Below are 21,081 nucleotides of genomic sequence, written 5' to 3' on the forward strand. Positions count from 1 at the left end.
GCCTTCTTTCTTAGATTAGGGCCACCTGCTGGTTCACAAGATGAATGACCTCACTGATTGAACTCTACAATGAAAAAATCATTAAATTAAGTACTCAGAATCAGCAAAATATACATCACATCATCACTCTATTACAAATCGTAGCAAATAAATTGCCATGTAGAAATACATCTTCTACAAAAATAGAGCTTGATGTGCTTAATGATGTTGGACTGCTATTATTGGATACAACTGGAGATCTATAAATTCTCATAACGTCAGTAAAACACAAACGTAAAAAAAACAACCTTGTAGATCTGCTAAAATAAAAGATCTATCAGAACATAAATGATTAGATTCCTGTGGTTTTGCTGGGTGTTCTGAAGCACAGAAATCCACATTACTTACAAACTGGGTGACTATTTTACAATACAGTTAGATTAAAAATATTTTGACTGCAGCAAGGTCATTAATGACGCGCTTCACTACTGAGCCGTTTATGCTAGAGCAAAAGGACTGAAGCCATACCTTCATGCGTTTATCAAAGGGAAATATGAATTACTCATAGCTGAGCAAAATACTTTGATCTAATTTAATTTAAAAAATAATGATGCATTTTGGGTTTGGTGGGGTATTCAGATAACTAATTTTCCACATTTTAAAACATATTGAAGAAAGCACTCTTTTTTCACAATGTAAACCATTGTTTATTCTTAACAGCTGGGGAACAAAGCAGGTTATAAAAGCATCATAGATAAAAAAAAGATATATAGAATAATAACAGAAACAATGGCTGTGCGTAGCTGTAGCCGAGAAACTGACTTGTAGTTATTTTAAGATCAACTGCATTCTAAATATTAAAAAATCAAAATGCTTTCAAAAAAGCCCTACAGGAGGTGTGTGTTCTAAAGCCAGTACAGTGGTGTGTTACACACATCTGTTTAATATTGATTTGGTGATAAAACCTAAATTAACACAAGAGGGAGCCCTGCTGTAATCAGAGAGCAGAAAACTACCGATTGGAGTTTTCCTTTACCAGAGCTGCTGAAGAGCTCTGTGTCATTTCTTTGTAGGAGCCCTTTGCAGTGAAACTGATTTGTTAGAAGATACATTTTATTTGCTATATAATCATTACATAACTGCTTTTCCACTAGAAAAACTCCTGACTTCATGCTGCGAGAATAATGGAGAAAAGTGCATACAGTGAACTCTGCCAATAATAATTGTAAAAACCATGTATCATCGCATATTTTCCTTCATCACTGTGGTCTCTTCTTTCTTGGGCAGACTGTACACTGTTATGGTGATATTCGTCTCTTTAAAGACCTGCTCCAGGATCTGTGACACCTTTGACCACTGCAGTCGGTCCAGGCCACACCCAATTCTGAGGGGGAGACACGAGACAAACATGCCGTTTAATCATTCCCACTAAAGAAGAAGAATTAAGGGAAATTATTGAGTTAAAAAAAAAAAAGAAGAAAAGTATTTATCCGCAGTAGTTCCTACAAACCGAGGTATTGATATCCTACTGACACCATTCTGTAAGCAATGAGACTTCATGTCTTCCAGACTCTTTCTCAGGTTGTCATATGTGGGTTTCTGGCTGGCTTTTTTCTTTGTGATCTGAGACGCATAATAGGAAAGACACAGTTACAAGACTGAATTATAAAACAACTTTCATTATAATAATTGACCGCAGTATGTTTACCAGATAATAGATGAAACGTTGATCATGTGTCAGGACAGCACACTGCCCTGGCACCTTCTCTATTCAGACATACACAGAAAAACACAACACATTGCCAGACATTAGGTACCAATTTAACAAAGATAAAACTTTTTCTCCTGAAATTCTTTCCCAAACAAAGACTTTTTAATAACTAGTGTGACTCACTCTGCTCCTTTAACGTCGGCACTTCGCCGAACCTCTTCTTGAATATCTCTGCTATCCCTGCCCCCATGCGGATGTCCTCACTGATGCAGTGGGCCAAGGATTCGTCCCGTGGGCAGGAAAACAGGTCGCCGGTGACATACTTCAATGTCCAGCTGTCTTCTGAAAGCTAGCCACGAGGGGGCGACGTTTAACAAGACAATAACAGTCACTGAAACAATGTGCTCTGACACATTTACGATTACTAAATCGTCCAACTTTAATCATTACCTGCATTTTATAAGTGAATGATGGCGCTCGGCTTTTAGAAGACTCTGAAAACATTGTGTTTAGAGCCTGTTTGCTGACTGGACTCACTAGTAAAACCCGTGAACACCTCTGCCTAAGTAAACACGCAACGCTACGGAGGACTATATGCATGTGCTTCCGACCGAAAGACTAGTTTGGTAGTTTTTTTCAAGTCTTAAAGTGTCTCGTTTAAGTAGCAAAACATTTAAAGCAGTTCGGAGTTTAAAAACTACACACACAATTAGCTTACACTTAGCTCTACAGCAGGACCAAAGCGGAGAAACGAAACAGAATCTAGACTCTCGCGAGAGGAAAAACGAGATTTTGAAAAAGTGAAACGATTCCCACCATTTAAATACCAGCGCAGAAAGCGGCGCCGCCGTGAAGGCGGAGTATGCTTTCAATCTCAGCCTTGGATTTTGTGACTGGAGAGGGCCCATTAAGAGTAATACTAATATATAATTGCGCCTAAAAGTATCCCCCGTTCTCCAACCGCAAATAAAGATTATTGGGACATTTTTAATTGTTCAAATATTGTAATAAGCATTACACACCAATATCAGGCACACCTCACACAACTAATCAAAGACTTAATTAGTTGCACCAGGTGCTTGAGATGAATACCTGGAATGTTGCCGGTAATGTTTCATTGCATGTTAGATATATGAATAAGCAAGGTAACTTCCCATACAAGTTAGAAATGCAGCATAGTTTGCAAATTTAGAATTAAAGCAACACAACAGTGCCTACCTGGATGCAGCAGAAAGAAGAAGAAATCTTCCTGGGGTAGCAGGTGGTCAAAATTCTACCACTGACTGCAAAGGACCTGCAACAATACCTGGAAGCATCTTCTGAGTTTTCAGTTTCCACCTGCTAGAAGCCGAAGAGCGCCATGGAAAGACGTATACTTCTACCAAAAAGCACCAATTTACCTTGTGCGTAAAGCATAAAGTAAATTGTGCTTTAAGCTAATTTAAGAAGAGGTCTGGGTTTCTCTTTTTCAGCCAGATGAATCAGACTTCCTACATCCTCACTTCTTGCTGGGGCATTTGCCAGGTCACTCACACTGATTTATTTTTTATTTTTTCTAGCAACATATCTGTTTGTTAGCCCAGTCATTTTGCCTTTATCAAAACAAAATCACAATATTTCACTGAAGTTCATGTAAAATAAATAACTCCCCAAGTCAACAAGCCAACTTTCAACTTTTTTTTTATTGAACAACTTTTATGCTTAATTCATGACACAATCAATAGAACACACAGTTACTGCTTTATGGCTGCAAAACAAACCTATAATAAAATAGGCAGCGATTATTTACACTGTTCTTCATTTGCACCAATGCTTCACTGACTGTGCAACTGCTATAAACACATAATCCCTTCAAAAGCAATGAATGCATCTAGGTTTTGTACATCATTTTTTATGCCAAAATGCCTTTTTATATACATTTATGTACAAAATCAACATGGTCACAATAGGTCAATGTGATTTTCAGTCTTAGAAGTTAGCACTGCGTCTTCGCTCATTGATCCAGTCACCAGGGTTCACATCCATCTGCAGCATCTTCATCACCCACTTGTCCCTGCGTGCTCCATCAATAAACTCATCCAGCGAGAGCTCACCTGTGTGACAAAATATAGGTTTTCCATTTTTTGATCCAGTAACAATGAACGCAAGTGCAGCCTTATATTTGTGTAAATGACACCAAAAACTGTCAAAAAAAAAGCTGTCACAAACTCTCACCATCTCCATTTTCATCGACCAGCTCAAATATCCGGTCAACCACTTGGTCTGGGGTAAGCAGATTACATTCTTCATCCAGCTCCCCGTGGCAGGCTTTCTTTAGCCGATAAATAGACTATAAGTGACAGGAAAGGATGTCACAATGACTTCTTGCATATCTATTTTTAAGCAAACAAACCAGCAGATGAACACTACTGCACATGTGAAAGTAATTAATGAAAATATTACCTCCACAATTTCAAGAAGTTCTGTTTTGTCGATGCATCCACTCCCATCTTTGTCGTACATTTTGAATGTCCATTTAAGTTTATGTTCCAATTTGCCTCGAAGAACTAAGTTTAAAGCTGCTACGTATTCCAGAAAATCTATGGTGTTGTCCTGTGAAATCAGATGTTCAAATGTTAAAAAAAATGAGATGAAATCCTAAAGGGGCAACATTGTTGCAATGCAAAATGACAAACAAGATACATTTATTCAGAATGTCTGGAGACATTTAAGGTGACAATATCATATTTTTAAAAATTGCTTTAACCATCTACCTACAAGAAAAAAATTAAATACAGAGTAACCCACTTTTGAGTTTGTTTGAGCTTTTCAGCTACACTTGAATTGCTGTTAAACACATGCAGTGTCATCCAACCACATAAATTCTGTGATTCATTTCATGTGCACAACATTTTAACGTTATTATTAGAGCAAATAATACCAGAATCGAGGCCCAATGTACTTACGCCGTTCTTGTCAAAGGCTCGAAACATGTTCTCGATGTAATCTGCGGCCTCCTTGTTGTCGGTGACACCAAAAAAACTCTTGAACTCGTGCATGAATAGTGTTCCACTTGGGCATTCCACGACAAATTTCTTGTACCATTCCTGCAGCTCTGCCACATCAATTTCCTTGTCGGGGTCGTTGTCTTCGCTCAGGCGCTGACCCATGATGGGAAGATTTTCTGTAACTCCCCCGAAACTGAAATTATTTCTCACATTACAAATAACCTGTTCAAGATTTGTAGCTGCTTTGCTGCCTTCCTTCTCTAGAGATGAAAATCTATAAATTTCAGTTCACATCTACAAAAAGGTTTCCTTAGCTTTTTGCTAATCAGCAAAAATGAAGGTAATCAAAAAAGCATAAAGGTCCATACAAGCAGTACAGTTAATAGAGTCGTTGTTGTGGCAAATCCTTTCTGAAAGTGAGGATGAGACACAGACTGCTATGGGTCACATGGTAAAGGATTAGAAATGAAGACCTGTCAAAATCAATTAGTTCATGCAATCATGAAGGGATATCCTTCTCAATCACACTAAACAAAGAAACATCTTAGCATTGTCTGTAAGCTTTGTGGACTCTACATCCTTAAAATAGGTTCCAGCAATATATTTATACTATATTTAGCTTAAAATATATTTAAAGTAAATACTTTTTTTTTTAACATCAATGTTTGGAAACCATGGTTGACAAACTTGGTTTCTCTTTTAAAGCAATAACTCTACACTATCCTACACTATTTCAATAAGAATTACAGAGATGAACTAGTTAATTTGTCCTTTTTGATACTTTATCCCACTTTTCAAACAAGTCGGTTTTTATCAACTTTTCTTAACTTAACAATTTGTTGCATTTAACCTGATCATTCAAAACAAATTGCAACAAATAAATTGTGAAACCACATACTTAAGCATAACTTAATTTGTATAAGTTACAGCAACATTTAATTTCCCTTTGGGTTTAATAAAGAATTTTTGAATTTGAATTTAATTTGTAGTAGAATTTAATAAAAGCCACAAAATGGTGCAAAAAGTAGAATTTAGTGTAGTTGGTCGCAAGTATCCATTTGTAGAGAAGCTACTCGTTTCACACTCAACAGGTTTAAGGACAAAGGTGGTTTAGTGAAATTAATTAATTCATTACTAAAACATGAGAAGATGAGATAAAAACAAAGAGTATGGTGTGGCAATTTTAATCCAGTCCCAGAATAGGAAGATCCTGATCCATCTGATGATTCACTGAGGTCAAGTGTTCAGTTATCCTTGAAAGTCCTAATTACTATTTACATGTCTGCTGTAGTCTATCTACCTCAAGGCCACCATAAATGTGTTGATGTGAGAGCTGCTAAGTGACATAATCTCTGTGTCACACCATTGGGAATAACTTACTTTAGTGGAAAAACGACCACACTGTATGTAGGCTAGGTCTGCCCCAGTTCATATACTTTATGTGCTGACAGCAGTTATAGTGATAATCTTAGCTTAGATGTGTCAAGGCCATTGGGGAGTCACTGGATGTTATCCTCTTGTGATTAAAATGATTCATACCCTCCGGTCTTACACAACCGATATTTTAAATTAACCTGTTTGCTTTCTCTCTACCAATCACCTAGCTCATATTCCCAGTGTTCGATCTATGTCTGTGCCTGAGGATTGTTGTATTACTGGTTAAGTAAACTGCAAAGCCTTTAAAACCAACATTTAAAGATTGAGCCTCTGGTCAATATTAGCGGAGGGAATGAAAAGCGGTGTATGGTTAAAAGATTTTCTTAAATGGACATGCAGGGTTGTAGTGATCCATTTGCCCTCAGCATACTCCATACTTAGTTGCTTATAAGATTTTCAAAACTCCATTCATAAATTGTGTTTATAACACACAAAGAAATTTGAAATACCCAAACTTTGACTTACGTTCAAGGATGAAAAATCTTGAAAAATAAATATTTTAAACCATGCCAGTTATTTGGATCTTCACGTTCTCCCAGAATTATCCTGCATCTGTAATATATATATATATATATATATATATATATATATATATATATATATATATATATATATATATATATATATATATATTATTAATACCTACTTTTAGTCAGTAATCCATGCATCCATGCATTTCTGTTTACCTGGGGTTTAAATTTGAAGTGATACATGTAGTTCTCTGACCTACTCTTTAAAATCAAAAAGACATAAGAACATCTCCTTTTACTAAACCAGGTGAGTTTTTATTGTTTTTATTTAAATAGCTTTCTTGCTACTCTATTGTTCTGTATCTTATCCCTCCTTTAAATTTCTCCACAACTTAATCCTCAACTCATCTGGATGAGGATAAAGAGACCATTTTTTTATGAATAGTCTAGCAAACTTCTCAAGTCTTCACAGTACTGGTGTATTTATTACTAAGCTAAAACAAGTAGACTTATTACTCTTCATGTGAGATCTGAAGGGAACTGCTGAAACTTAATTTTATTTAGAAGTATTTGTGTGAAGAGGGTTTAAAACATGCACCACAAACTTTTCAGATTTTCTTCTGTAAAAAAACTATAACATAAAATTGTTATAGTTTGCATCTATCACTGAAGATCTCAGAAAACATTGAATGTGGTTGTAACAAAATGTGGTAAAATTCAAGAGTTATGAAAACATTTTCAAAACACTGTATATTCATGTATAGTGAGGATAGTAAAGGGCACTGGGGGAAAAATCTCCAAATATTGCTGCCATAGAAATGCAGCAATATTGTATGAAAGATTATGCAAACAACTTATTTAATGGGTTTGGTGCACATCATTACCTTAATCAATTGTTTAGGATGATGTATCACCTAATGATCAATCATCATTAAGTGATAGAGGGCAAATGTAAACAAAAAGAAAATTTAGCAGCCATTTCCAGAATTCTCTCTCATTATTCTAAATGTGTGACATGTTGATCTGTAAGAAAAACAAGACACCAAACCAATTCCAATTTCAGCTTTTATTGCTTTTTGTGAATACTCTCACACAAGCTCAAGCCTTCGGTTTCCAGCAGTCAGTTTTACAAAGAATGTGGACATGTATTACAAGACTACAAAAGCTTATTTACAGATAAGTATTGTAGAAATCTCAATTATCAAAAAAAGACAGCTGTACAACTACAGTGTGACACAAAGAAAATAAAAGTACCTTGCATTTTGTTTCAGAGTTTGAATTGAAAATGACTATCCTTACAGCAAACCAAATTGCTCAAACAAAAGGGCTCAAACTGGCAACTTGTTGTATTGGCTTCATACGGACATGGAGCAAAACGTTTCTCCAGCTTTCAAGAGTGTGAAGTGTACGATCACAGGGAATATACTTGCAATATGTGCTTTATACAAAATAAAAGCAGACATATATGATATTTTGGTTAAAGGTGTTCTCAATCGTCTCTGAATAGCATTTTGGTTAAAGGTGTTCTCAATCGTCTCTGAATAGCATTAATACAAAAAAAGAAACCTGAAACTACTGTGCTTGGCCTAAAACAACTTTGTCAAATGGTTCTCCTTGGAAATAAACACCAAATAACTAATGGAATTACTGAATACATTATCTACATTAAATTAGATGTTCAAATATAAAAATTAAGAAAGAAAAAAGGTTAGAAAAAGGTTTTATATATTGAAAAAGGCAGTCTTTGTTATGTCGTTAACTCATCTTCCAGTTTAAAGATCTGGTGACCAGTGGCTGTGAGAAGCTGAAACAGAAGAGGACATCAAGATCCTTCTAAGAAGTCTCCAAGTCCACATGTCTCTTGGTCCTGAAGCCTAATGATCCACAGTGCTACAGATTTACCCTTGGGGTTGTATCATACAGTGTAGAAAACAAGTCAGTTGGCATTCCAGCCTTTCAAGTTAGTTGTGTTCTCCCAGTTCTAATGAGGTCTCTGCGCTGTCCGAAGTTTCAGCACCACCCTCTGTTTGCAGCTCAGGGGAATTACTGCAGGACACTTTTTCACTGGGTAAGCCCTCTGCATCACTGCTGCTGCACAAAGCATTGTCCTGTTCGAAGGTTGAATGTGTCTCTGATAGAGTCGCTTGCTTCGACTGATCCACAGAGATGTTGCTCTGAACACTGGCGGCAGCACCAGCCTCATTCAACTCTCCTTCCCTCTCAGGTGGTTCAGACGGTGTGCTGCTTTCCCCTAGGAAGAGAAGATGTCACTTTTTAGTGATAGAATATAGTAGATATTCACAATTATTATGAAGAAATTGAACTGCAGTTAAATCAAAAATGCCTCAATTTTATTCAAGAGGAGATTGCCAAAGGGATAACATCCTTCATTTGTTTAACGAGATGAAGTAAAAATTAAAAAATCATTGAAAATGTATTTTATAATTAAATTTAAAGGTAAAATTCAAATACTAAATATATTTATTACAAATGGTGGGGTACGTTTAAAGTATTTAGTTCTGCTAATATTAAATATTTTGGCTTGCAGCTAACAGCACATCAGGAAGATATTTCAATACAGAAATGTCAGCTTAGTGGAAACTATATCCATCTACTGTATTGCAATGAATGCATAATACAGAAAGTGGAGGTTTTCCTTTTGCTTGAATTACTGCATCATTGTGATGTACAAAAAAAGCTAACAAGCCTGTGGAGCTGCTGAGGTGTTTGGACAGTCAAAGCTGCTTTAATAGCAGCCTTTATTATTGGTTCTGATATTTCTCAACTTGGCCTTTGCTTCACAATGCCCTTAAGGGTGTCAGCTTAAGTATCAGCTGATTGTTTAAAGTACCTTCCAGTTCAATTTCCATTATTATGCTTGGAAAGAGCCCTCTAAATCTATACAGAAGAGGAATTTGACTTTTAAATTGAATCACTGTAATAAACTTTTTGATGAGATTCTAATTTATTGGAGCTACATCTGTACATGAACCAGCTAAATGTTTATGTCCACTCAAATATTAGTCACACTTGTGCTCTAAAAAAATAATGTTTGTGGACTGTGAAGTAGCATATTTTTAATGTGTCTTAAACAAACAACACAATCCTGCTGCTAAGTGTTCTTAAGTACAAGTTAGCTTAAGTAAGGATGAATTCACACCTACCATGACTGTCTGATTTACAGGGTGTGTCATGAAATGTTTCACTGCTGCACTCTTGACCGCAAGTGTCTTCCTCTGACTCTGGTGTATCTGATGAACTCTCTGGTTCTTTATGACAAGATGACTCATTTTCTTCTCTTTCCGTTTCGTCATCATATTCACCAGTCTTCCGTTTCTTGGCCTCCTGTTTGTCACAATCGGATTCTTCGTCTTCTTCTCGATGTTTGTGCTTTATACCATGTTTTGGTTTCGCCTCGTCTTCTGAAGGTGGCGTTTCACTGTCACAAACAATAAATCTGTTGGTAATGTTCATAGTTTTTGGCTTTTATAAGAGTCTTAACTTAGTAAGATTTTATTACTAATGTGAGAACTTGACTTTACACAGTCTCCTCAGTGTGAATATACACAGTCTTTTCCATACTCACTTACTGGTATCCCTAGTAAATGTTATTAAATATTATTGTTTTGCAAAGATAATTTCACACTGAATTCTGAAATATTCAATCTTTAATCCATGTACATTTACTCATCAGAAGTAAGGATCAAATGTTATGAAAAAAGTGTTATTACATACATGCCACTTACTTTCACCCCTTACAATTTCTGCAAAATAAGCATAACTGAAGCATTTTAATGAACAACTTCTTATTTCTTTGGGATAAAATCCAAAATGGGATGTAGAAGCCCTTTTTTGTCTTTGCTATTTTTCAAAGTGGGAAAAAAGGAACATGATGTGCAAAAAGAAATGCATAAGATAGAAAATGGCTGTTCATCATAAACATTTGATGAGCAGCCATTATTACAGAGACAATAATGAACAAGATTGAAAATGTGTAAAGCACCTTATGTTGTGATGGAGCATCTGTGATGAATTGCTTAAAACAATTATCTCCTTTCTAAACGCTTCTTTCTACACATCTTTACTACGAATACCAATAAACATGGCGGATGCTGTACTACACAGTGGCTCACACATTACCTGGAATGCTGCTCCTCTGTTTCAGTGATTCCATCTGGCTCTTTACTGGCTGGACACTCTGGGAGCCCGTTGGTGGAAAGTGAAGACGATGACAGCTTTGGTCTGTTGAGTGTTTTTGACAAACTTGGCCCATTCACATTTCGACTGCTGAAGAAGACCACAACAAACGGATTAATATCTACACATTCAGGAGTCTGTTTTTTTCTTAAAAGAAATATCAGCAATTTAAAATCAGCAATTACCCCCACCTTTCTGAATATAGAGATGGGTTTCCAAGAAACATCACTCCATTCATTCTATTCATCGTCGATGTCCCATTTTTCCTTTTAACGAAGTAAAAAAAAAATAAAAAATTAATTTTACATTAATATTTGTAGCTGTTACAACTAAGTTGGCAGCTGATTTACTTACTCTGATGTGGGGTGCAGATAGCTTACCACCATTACATTCTGCAGGAAACAAAAGAAAATAAAAATACAGTTCAAAACAACAGACTGTGCACAGCACCAATATATGGATTTTAGGTCTTAAAAAGGTAACTGTATCTAACCTTTTCCAGACCTCTGAGAAACTTGTCTGTACCCGAATAATTACGCTTGGGATCTGTAAGCAGCTCACACAGCCGCTGAATGGTGAATGGGATCCTGGAAAGGTTATCAGAGACATAAGTAAAAGTAATAAATAGACATCTCGCTCCCAGCATCAGAACTGTTTAAAAAGGTGGGTTCTAAGCATAGATGGATGATGAACTAACCTATGAAAAAAGGTAAAAAAAAAAAAAAGAATAAAACACCCCCTTACCATCCTCCTGCCAACAATCTTTTTTGTAACATGAGGTGTAAAAAGCTTTTAATGGTTATTGTTACTGTTCTCATAAAAAAATAAATAAAAAAATAAGACCACTTGCAATATGAGCCATTATTGATAAACCCTTCAAATATCACAGTCCAGTGTTTAACATGTAATCCGTGTGAATTCATTATACCTGGAATATAAAAGCAAATAAATATTGCATTGCAAAGACCTATATGCGATAATAATTTGAAAACACTGTCATCACAATGATGACATAATTGCAATATATTGTGTTTCCTTACAACAAGGCATTAACTTTATTATCTAAATGAGTAGGAAAGTTTGTAATTTATTGATTCTATTGCCCAGTTGCAGAGTATTTATATCATGCTTCACTCACCCATTATAACCATCCACAATCTTTAAGATCCTATTCTTCATTTCTTCAAAGGGAATATATTCCACATTGGGATTGTGAGAGTCTCTCTCCTCTGGCGCTGAAGCATGAAAATCCTCCATCACTTTATCCAGCTTAAATAAAAAGTATGTTTTGAACTGTAACCATGGGATCCTAAAGGGGATACGTAATATTAGAAAAAGTACAGATAATAAGTAATTATATATGTTCAGGTCTACAATGTGTGCACAGTTATTAGGTAAGTCTTATTTGATTGTTTTTATAAATCCCCATCTACTGTGCTCTTGACTAATCCGAAATGTTAGTAAACCTTAAACATGAATTTTTAAGAAAGCAAAAATGAGGTTTGGGCTTTGTTAGAAGAATGTCTATATATGTACAAATATCAGGCAAATATTACTGTGCAGAATTCAACTAAATGAAAAACACATGTCCTCCATCTCTTTTTATTTTCATTGCTTAAGTGAATGAACTCAAAAATCTCTAATAAATATTTCTGACATTTAAAAAAGTGAAACCAGTAGCTAAACAAGCCACATTTCTTTTCGATAATCATTACAAGCCTTTCATGAAGTGTGTCAGCATCTTGATCTGTTGACAGTCAACGTTTTGTGCACCAAGAACTACAGCCACTTAAATTTCTTTTTTTTTTTGCCCATTTTGCCTAAAAAATAAAGAAACTGCCTAATAATAATGCATACCTTAATACATGGTATTAAGGAAAAAATTGGGGAAGACGAAACTGAAATTTGTGATAGAGGAATGGATGCTCAGGTGCTGTTGTTGATGGATCCAGGTGCTGAGCTGGGCTGGGCGGTACTGTCCAACACGCTGCCCTTGTGTGAGGCAGGCGATGTCTGTGCACAAGCGTGAGGAGCAATGTGTGTATGATGTTTATCATCATACACATGAAGGTGTGTATGATTATGTTTATCATTACACAGATAGACATCATATGCCATATTTAAATCCATTAAGAATTCAAATTCATCCGCCTTGAAGTTAAAAAACTAAGTCTAAAAATGATCTTATGGTCAAAATACTCACTTGTCTATGCCTAATAATTGTGAGCACAGTGTAATTGAAAACATAAAGACTTTATGCTAATTGTATCAGATTTGCAAGTTCCTACTTACATTGGTTGTCCTGTTTTGGCGACATGACACAGGAATTGCTCTAGAGCGGGACAGGTCTCCTTCTTCCCTCTTTTCTCAAAATCTGTAAACAGTCACAGAGTAAAAAGGGTATAACTAATTACTATTAAATTTTATTCAACTGTATAACATGAGCACATCAGAAGATACGGAAAATAAATCTAAAAGACAACAATTATAAGTGTATATCAAAATCTTAAAATAGCATGAAAAAGTTCCTTTAAAACACACACACTATATTTCAGTTGTCTATTTCTGTTAATTGTATTACTTACAGCTGATAAAAACCTTCTATTTAGTTTCCCAGAAATTATTACAAGGCCAATAAAAAAGTAGCCTGAAAATTAGATTTATTCTTCTGAGTTTTCATTTGCTGTTAGCCATTATCACTAAATAAAACAAACATATATTACCAAGAAATATTTACATGAGTTTTACTTTTAGGACTGAGTAACTAAAATACATCAACTTTATTGACAGTCAAAAAGCAGCCCGTGAAACTTTTTGAAATTAATTTTACTTTCAAACCACAACTGCCACACACAACACAAAATGGCATTTGGTTAATAATTTCAACTGCTCTTTTCTTTAGTTATGAAATGGGAAAATATAAATAGCTGAGGGGGAAACACGAATACAAATAGTTACATATTAAAATAACCACATTACTTTCAAATCAAAGTTAGCAGTTTATTGCTAGCAGTGTGCTCCTGAGCTAGCTGTTTACATAACCGTCTCAGATGGTACATAAACGGGTTAAAAGTGTGGAATGTGACGGACTCCTACCAAAAGGTACTTGTAAAGCAGCCAAGCCAAACTAATGATAACATCTCATTGCCTAAGAATATTCTTAACACATTTTTCATAAAAAGCTGCATTTCGTAGAGTAACGTGCGTTACGTAGTTAGCAAATAATACCGATTTATCGTGGAGGAAAAACACTTAATTTAAACATTTTAGAAAACGAATTATTATTATTTTTTTTCATAAACGTAAACATTGCCTTGAAACGCTTCCAATATCGCGTCGATATCCATAGCTGTGTCCAGTTCTCAGGCAGGAAATGCTTGTTGGTTAGCAGAACAGCTAGCAGGTAGCAATCCAACAAAGCTGCTGGCAGTGCACAACTGCGCATGTCTGCAATTACGTTTGCACTTTTGAGGAAGAGAGATGGAGATCAACAAAGGTCTTTATGCAACTTGGTGTTAAAAATAAATCCGCGTAGTTCAAGAACATCTCGATCCAATAACGCGAATAACTATATTTGCATTTTCAGGCATGTCGTGACTTTGGCAATAGAAGTTTCCAGATCTGTCTGGTGTTTTGTGGGCTGGCGGTTATAGAGCGTCTTTTCTGCTAACTGGGGATTCGACCAATGACTCATCAGCTGGTCTTGGATAAATTTGCCCAGGGAATCTATATATATCTATAAACAACCATAACTCCGAAGAAACGCCTGCGTGGGAATCCTGCTCTATGATAGTTCTCCAACACAAAGTTCTTCGGTTTTCATAGTTAATAATGGCAGTGCCATTAGCTGCCTTACAACTTAGCTCACCACCAAGCCTGGAGAAAAACATTCATATCAACGACAGAGATTTAGGAAAAATTTCACACAACACTGAAAATGACGTTCTGCCATTACATTCACCCTGGACTTTCTGGCTTGATAGGTAAGAAAGAATTTAAATTCTCCAAACTGCTTTGTTATAAAACTGTTGTCGGTGACAAGTGAGCGAACTCTTTCGAACTGATTAACTCTTTCAAGGAACAAAGAAAAACACACCAAGAATTTACCTCTGTTGTCCATTTTTTATTATAAGATTATTGGAAAAGGTGGAAATTTTTGTTTTTCTTTAAAAAAAAATTTTTTATATAATATACCACTGTGAGAAATAACAAATATTTTTTTATATGTTAAACAAAATAACATTACAACAAAAACTGTAATTTTAAACTATTAGTAACTAAATCCAGAAGTAGAAATCAGGTCAGTGTCCGCTTTCATAAGCACGGCATATTGTTCTCAGCTTGCTGAGTCATTGCTGGTGTCTCTGTTCCATTTAAATTTTAGCAACAAAGCTTTTGTGGGTCAAGTTCTTACTAACTGTTAGGGGAACAAAAATAAAAGTCAACCTTTTATATATAATGTTATGTAATCAGAACAGTATTGATTTCAAGCAACATGCTCTATGTGTACATGTTAGTGGAGCATAGGGGAGGCAGTGTTAAAATGGGGTCAGTCCTGTTTACTGGCTTGTCAGTCATCTGACTCCCTCCCACCCTACCGCTGCTCTAATTTATCTGCACAGAGGGCAGCCATGGTATATCTGAAACAAAAAAAAACTGCAAAGGAAGTCATTTAAACTTGTTCACATTTAAAATAAAATATACTTACAGAAATTTGATTTGTCTTTTTTGGTAAGATCTCTACCAGGTACAACAGCAGCTGAGTGTGAGTCAAACCTGAAGAAAATCTACACAGTGGAGACTGTTCAGGTAAGAAGGCTATTTTTAGTATGTTTCGGTCACAATTTAATCATGTATGGAAAAAAATTAAGTCTGATTTAGAGTTTTAGTTATTTGCTGTAATAATAAAAGTGTTTTAAGGCCAGTCAGTCATATTTGTTTTGATTGTTGTTGATGTCACACATTAACCTGCTTTCTCTTTTCCCCTTGGAAACGTAACAGAATTTTTGGCGAGTTTACAACAATATCCCAAGTGTTTCCAGCTTGCCTTTGAGATGTAGCTATCATCTGATGAGGGGAGAAAGGAAGCCACTCTGGTGAGTTCTGCTGGCACGGTCAAATTAGATAACCGTTAGAGAAGACATCTGGTGACCAGACTAGGATACCTATGAGCTATTAGGTTGTGCTGTACAGTCATGGCCAAATGTTTTGAGAATGATTCAAATGTTAATATTTACAAAGTCTACTGCTTCAGTTTTTATAACGGCAATTTGCATATACTCCAGAATGTTATAAAGAGTGATCAGCGTAACAGCAATTAATTGCAAAGTCAATATTTGCCTAGAAAATGAACTTTATCCCCCAAAACACATTTCAACTTCATTGCAGCCCTGCCTTAAAAGGACCAGCTAACATCGTTTCAGTGATTGCTCCATTAACACAGGTGTGGGTGGTGATGAGGACAGGGCTGGAGATCAATCTGTCATGATTAAGTAAGAATGACACCACTGGACACTTTAAAAAGAGGCTGGTGCTTGGCATCATTGTTTCTCTTCTGTGAACCATGGTTATCTCAAAAGAAACACGTGCAGTCATCATTGCACTGCACAAAAATGGCCGAACAGGAAAGAGAATCGCAGCTAGAAAGATTGCACCTCAGTCAACAATCTATCGCATCATCAAGAACTTCAAGGAGAGAGGTTCCATTGTTGCCAAAAAGGCTCCAGGGCGCCCAAGAAAGACCAGCAAGCACCAGGACCATCTCTTAAAAGTGTTTCAGCTGTGGGATCGGGCTACCAGCAGTGCAGAGCTTGCTCAAGAATGGCAGGCAGGTGTGAGTGCATCTGCACGCACTGTGAGGCGGAGACTCTTGGAGCAAGGCCTGGTCTCAAGGAGGGCAGCAAAGAAGCCACTTCTCTCCAGGAAAAACATCAGGGACAGACTGATATTCTGCAAAAGGTACAGGGAGTGGACTGCTGAGGACTGGGGTAAAGTCATTTTCTCTGATGAATCCCCTTTCCGATTGTTTGGGACATCTGGAAAACAGCTTGTTCGGAGAAGATGAGGTGAGCGCTACCACCAGTCTTGTCTCATGCCAAATGTAAAGCATCCTGAAACCATTCATGTGTGGGGTTGCTTCTCAGCCAAGGGAGTCGGCTCTCTCACAGTCTTCCCTAAAAACACAGCCATGAATAAAGAATAGTACCAGAATGTCCTCTGAGAGCAACTTCTCCCAACCGTCCAAGAGCAGTTTGGTGATGAACAATGCCTTTTCCAGCATGATGGAGCACCTTGCCATAAAGCAAAGGTGATATCTAACTGGCTCAGGGAACAAAACATAGAGATTTTGTGTCCATGGCCTGGAAACTCCCCTGATCTTAATCCCATTGAAAACTTGTGGTCAATCATCAAGAGACGGGTGGACAAACCAAAACCTAGGAATTCTGACAAAATGCAAGCATTGATTGCGCAAGAATGGACTGCTATCAGTCAGGATTTGGTCCAGAAATTGATTGAGAGCATCCCAGGGAGAATTGCAAAGGTCCTGAAGAAGAGGGGTCAACACTGCAAATATTGACTTGCTGCATTAACTCAATCTAACTGTCATTAAAAGCTTTTGTTACTCATAATATGATTGCAATTGTATTTCTGTATGTGATGACAACATCTGACATACACACATGAAAACCAGAGGGCAGCAGATCATGTGAAAATATAATATTTGTGTCATTCTCAATACTTTTGGCCATGACTGTATGTCAACGTTCCTTAATATGTCGAATATTACTCTGAGTGAAGAAGTATTGTAAGTATCAGTGATGGATGCATTCAGGCTGCGAGAGAATGAGCTTCATCAGATAGCAGGAAGCGTGAACAGAATACAGACAAGTTTCTCTATGTTATCCTTTCAAACTTTCAACTTTGTCTGTCATGGAATATGTTGGATTTGGAAAAGCTGCCAACCTTTTGGAAATTTTAAGAGTTGAGACAAGGATCTACATAGTTAACATCAAAATTATTCATACCACTGGCCAATTGAGATTTAGAATGATTTCCTTTCACCCAAGAAGTGTGTTTCAGATAGGAAATGAGACACACATCACTTGACAGTTGACAAAAACCAGAGGCTGTGATATGGGAAAATTAAAAAAAACGATTGGTGCGCTTGTATTTTTACCATGCTTGCCTATATGAATATTTGCTCATGTTCCTTCTGGTTTGCATACAGGGAAGAAGAAAGCAATGCTAAAGGTGGTGTTTGGAAAATGAAAGTGCCCAAAGAGTGTACTGTAAGAAAAATAACACTCTTTTTTTACTTAACATGCAAGTTGATTTCCTTATTTACTAAATCTTTCCTCATATTTACAGTCTTCTGTGTGGAAGGAGTTGCTATTGGCCACAATTGGAGAACAGTTCAGCGAGTATTGTGCTTCAGGTAAATGTCTTTGAATAAATAAATTCAATGCTGAAATAAACCGGCTTTAAGTTAATTTATGATTTGAAATGGTGAGTGGTAGCAGTTATTATAATGTCCAGTCCTGTTTTATCCAGTTGGTTTTAATGTGGTCAAATTCAGCATATTACTCACTAAATATCACTTTGTAAAAGCTGTGTAAGGGAAAGAGTTAAAACTTCATAAAAAGGCACACCTAGTGAAGATATATAAAGTGCCTTTAAATAGCGTATCGAACAAATTCTAAATACCATTTATTTAATAACCTCAGTCATTTATGTACAATAAATGCACCTGAAAGCATGTTAAGACATACTTTTCTTTTCTGTGTTATTAAAAGGGTTGCAGAACATTCATTTGCAATCAGTTACTTCCTTTTCAATATAATGTGACATTAGAGACATAATAGGGAAATGCATGAAAACAAGCCATTTATAAAATTAAGTTAGCTTCATTTACCTAGCAAAACTCAAAACATGCTGTGTAATTTTTACCTAATCTTAGAGCATAAGCAGTATCAATCTTGGGGAACTCAGTGTCTGGTATTTGGACAGATTTTTTTTTATATGAACAAACTGTGATCAATCATGTTTTAACTGGGTTACTTCTCTTACATAAAACATACAATTTTTCAGAAGTGGATGTTGTTAATGTCTTTATTGCACCATGAGCAGTCTGTCTTATTGCGTGTTTCTATTGCCCCTTTTCCACTTATGTGTACAGGAGATGAGGTAGTTGGGGTCAGCATCAGCGTACGGGACAGAGAAGACATCGTTCAGGTCTGGAATGGGAACGCTTCCTGTGCCGACGAGTCAAACATCTTGGGAAAGATCTACGAGCTCCTCCCTCAGACACCTTTTAAAGCTGTTTTTTATAAACGTGAGTATCTTCTTTCCATTGAACATTGTCTTCTGTTTGTTTTTAATAGTACACTTTTGAGTACTTTACTTACCTTCTCCTCTAACATCTTCTATTATCTTTAGCACACAAGGAGCACCACGCTTTCGAAGGAGGTCGAACAAGACACTAAATATTTTGCACATTAGATGTTTTCAGTTGTGCAAGAATCTTCTCTGCTGATAAAGTTATTACAGACTACTCAGGTAGACTACAAATTGCTATAGTTCCTCTTAAGTACCTCAATTTAGCACAAGTGTTTTCAATCAGTAGAAATTCATTTCATCTGGGCATCACTGACATTTGCAAAAAAATACAGTTATATCGAGTAGTTTAGTTTTATGGTATCTTCGAATGTATTTCTGTTTTTATTGCACTGTAAAGTTTTATAAGCGCAAAATAGATCTGTCAATTTTAGATAATCTCTGACATCCAATGTGCCGTTAACCTAGCATAGATCTTTTTGATGTAATTAATGACAGGTACTGCAGATTTGTATTAAATAAATTAGCTAAGATGATACAGCTACATAATACATAGGTGATATGTTCCACAAAATTTCTTTTTGAGTTATATTTAGGAAAATGTTACATGCACTACAGATGGAAATCCTTTGTACCGTAAAGCATTTCATCTTATTGTGTTGGATTTTTGTGCGAAGGAACATGCCATCCTTAGAGTAAGTAGCAAAACTCAAAACATGATGTGTAATGTTTACCTAAACTTTACACACAATAATCTCCATGCACAAAACACCTTGATTACATTCTGGGAAATATATGCAATTACTTTTAACTAGTAGAATGTTCTTTGTTGTGGTTGCCATTTTTGCTCTAAATTAAGCACCTTGTTTCATTTTTTTTATCTGTGTGCAAGACATCTGATAATCTGATAATTATGTGACATTGTAATACTGGAGACCAAATACACTTTGGTTTTGTGTCACTTTTTGATGAAATGAGAAGTTTCTCTGCTTGTTTTGCTTTTTTTTTTGTAATAGATGAAAATGTTGTTGTCAAAGGGGTTCTCTGTTTTTAATTGACTTCTGTTCAGATTAAAATTCTAACTGATCCTTGGAGGAAAAAAAACTGAGAAACTGTCACAGGAGTTGTTTATATCTTATGTTGCTGGCTCTAGGTGTATAAAGTAAAATGAAAAGATCAAAGATTGCTGGTTGCTTCAACACAAAATCTCCTGCAGTTTCTCTGATATTCATAAGTGTGGGTTTCATTCCAAGTACTATGACTAACACTGCATTTTTGTTGCCTACAATCAGGTACAGCAAATGTAATTTGTTTCTGCAGAGCCATTGAGGACCCTTTAAGACTAAGGCAGTTCCGTTTTCACTTCTCGTATTAAAATATATATCAACAAGAAAAATCATTTTAATACAACACACTTAATCAAACTTAACTTAATTTTGTCTTTGTTAGTAATTCATATGCTCATTCAAATGTACACTGTTGTTAAGAACAATAATGTTCTTGTCCTGCACATATATACTGCTGACAGATGACTACAGATCAAAGATCTTGTAACTGATTGTTGATCTCAAATTGTGCCTTGTTTATTGATTGTTTACGATGTTAAAGTTCTCCCTGTTTGTGGTTTAATTGTGCACCTATTCATGTTTCACTGTTAGATTTCCATGTGTTGGAAATGGAAACAATAAAGATTTCTGAACTTTTATTCATTATTGTTTTTAATATTGTGTGAAAAGTTATATATATTTGGGATGTTTCCTTTTCAAACCTGGGGATTAGGGGATAAAATGAAAACAAAAAACAAGGACATTTACACTGAGATGTAGGTAATGTTTTTATATTTATGTGCTTGCTATTTCCAATAGTAAAATAGTACTCCATTTTAAACAGCATCTGCCTTGATAATGTCTCCCACTTGTGGTCACATTTTGTACTTGTGGATAATAAGCATAATAACCAATAATTT

The 21,081-nt window shown here is 36.0% G+C and overlaps 4 protein-coding genes across 5 annotated transcripts; 1 reads left to right on the plus strand and 3 right to left on the minus strand.

The window, feature by feature from the left end:
- Positions 1 to 662: 662 nt before the first annotated feature.
- LOC102227166 (O-acetyl-ADP-ribose deacetylase 1) lies at positions 663 to 2,463 on the minus strand. The gene is made up of 5 exons (XM_005801724.2): positions 2,141 to 2,463; positions 1,874 to 2,039; positions 1,688 to 1,746; positions 1,490 to 1,602; positions 663 to 1,363 (listed from the first exon to the last, which is right to left on the minus strand). The coding sequence occupies exons 1-5, from the start codon at positions 2,288 to 2,290 to the stop codon at positions 1,219 to 1,221; spliced, it is 633 nt and encodes a 210-aa protein (XP_005801781.1). The 5' UTR covers positions 2,291 to 2,463; the 3' UTR covers positions 663 to 1,218.
- An 890-nt stretch (positions 2,464 to 3,353) lies between these two features.
- On the minus strand, positions 3,354 to 5,078 carry guca1b (guanylate cyclase activator 1B). Its single transcript, XM_005801723.2, has 4 exons — positions 4,636 to 5,078; positions 4,133 to 4,282; positions 3,905 to 4,019; positions 3,354 to 3,783 (listed from the first exon to the last, which is right to left on the minus strand). Exons 1-4 carry the CDS (start codon positions 4,837 to 4,839, stop codon positions 3,659 to 3,661), a joined length of 594 nt encoding a protein of 197 aa, XP_005801780.1. The 5' UTR covers positions 4,840 to 5,078; the 3' UTR covers positions 3,354 to 3,658.
- A 2,557-nt stretch (positions 5,079 to 7,635) lies between these two features.
- Positions 7,636 to 14,179, minus strand: LOC102233120 (serine/threonine-protein phosphatase 4 regulatory subunit 2-A-like). Of its 2 annotated transcripts, none has more exons than XM_023334360.1 (9): positions 14,095 to 14,179; positions 13,074 to 13,155; positions 11,920 to 12,090; positions 11,275 to 11,368; positions 11,136 to 11,173; positions 10,973 to 11,047; positions 10,725 to 10,868; positions 9,749 to 10,023; positions 7,636 to 8,835 (listed from the first exon to the last, which is right to left on the minus strand). In XM_023334360.1, exons 1-9 carry the CDS (start codon positions 14,126 to 14,128, stop codon positions 8,546 to 8,548), a joined length of 1,203 nt encoding a protein of 400 aa, XP_023190128.1. In that variant the 5' UTR covers positions 14,129 to 14,179; the 3' UTR covers positions 7,636 to 8,545. The 2 variants fall into 2 exon arrangements, with proteins under 2 accessions (XP_023190128.1, XP_014331120.2); XM_014475634.2 differs by having other exon boundaries at positions 10,725 to 10,871.
- An 87-nt stretch (positions 14,180 to 14,266) lies between these two features.
- LOC102233383 (eukaryotic translation initiation factor 4E type 3-like) lies at positions 14,267 to 20,820 on the plus strand. The gene is made up of 7 exons (XM_023334368.1): positions 14,267 to 14,764; positions 15,518 to 15,590; positions 15,783 to 15,877; positions 18,010 to 18,070; positions 18,150 to 18,216; positions 18,958 to 19,113; positions 19,218 to 20,820. Exons 1-7 carry the CDS (start codon positions 14,613 to 14,615, stop codon positions 19,262 to 19,264), a joined length of 651 nt encoding a protein of 216 aa, XP_023190136.1. The 5' UTR covers positions 14,267 to 14,612; the 3' UTR covers positions 19,265 to 20,820.
- Positions 20,821 to 21,081: the final 261 nt, after the last annotated feature.

Source organism: Xiphophorus maculatus, chromosome 1 (assembly GCF_002775205.1).
Source record: "Xiphophorus maculatus strain JP 163 A chromosome 1, X_maculatus-5.0-male, whole genome shotgun sequence".
NCBI classification, from domain to species: Eukaryota; Metazoa; Chordata; class Actinopteri; order Cyprinodontiformes; family Poeciliidae; genus Xiphophorus; species Xiphophorus maculatus.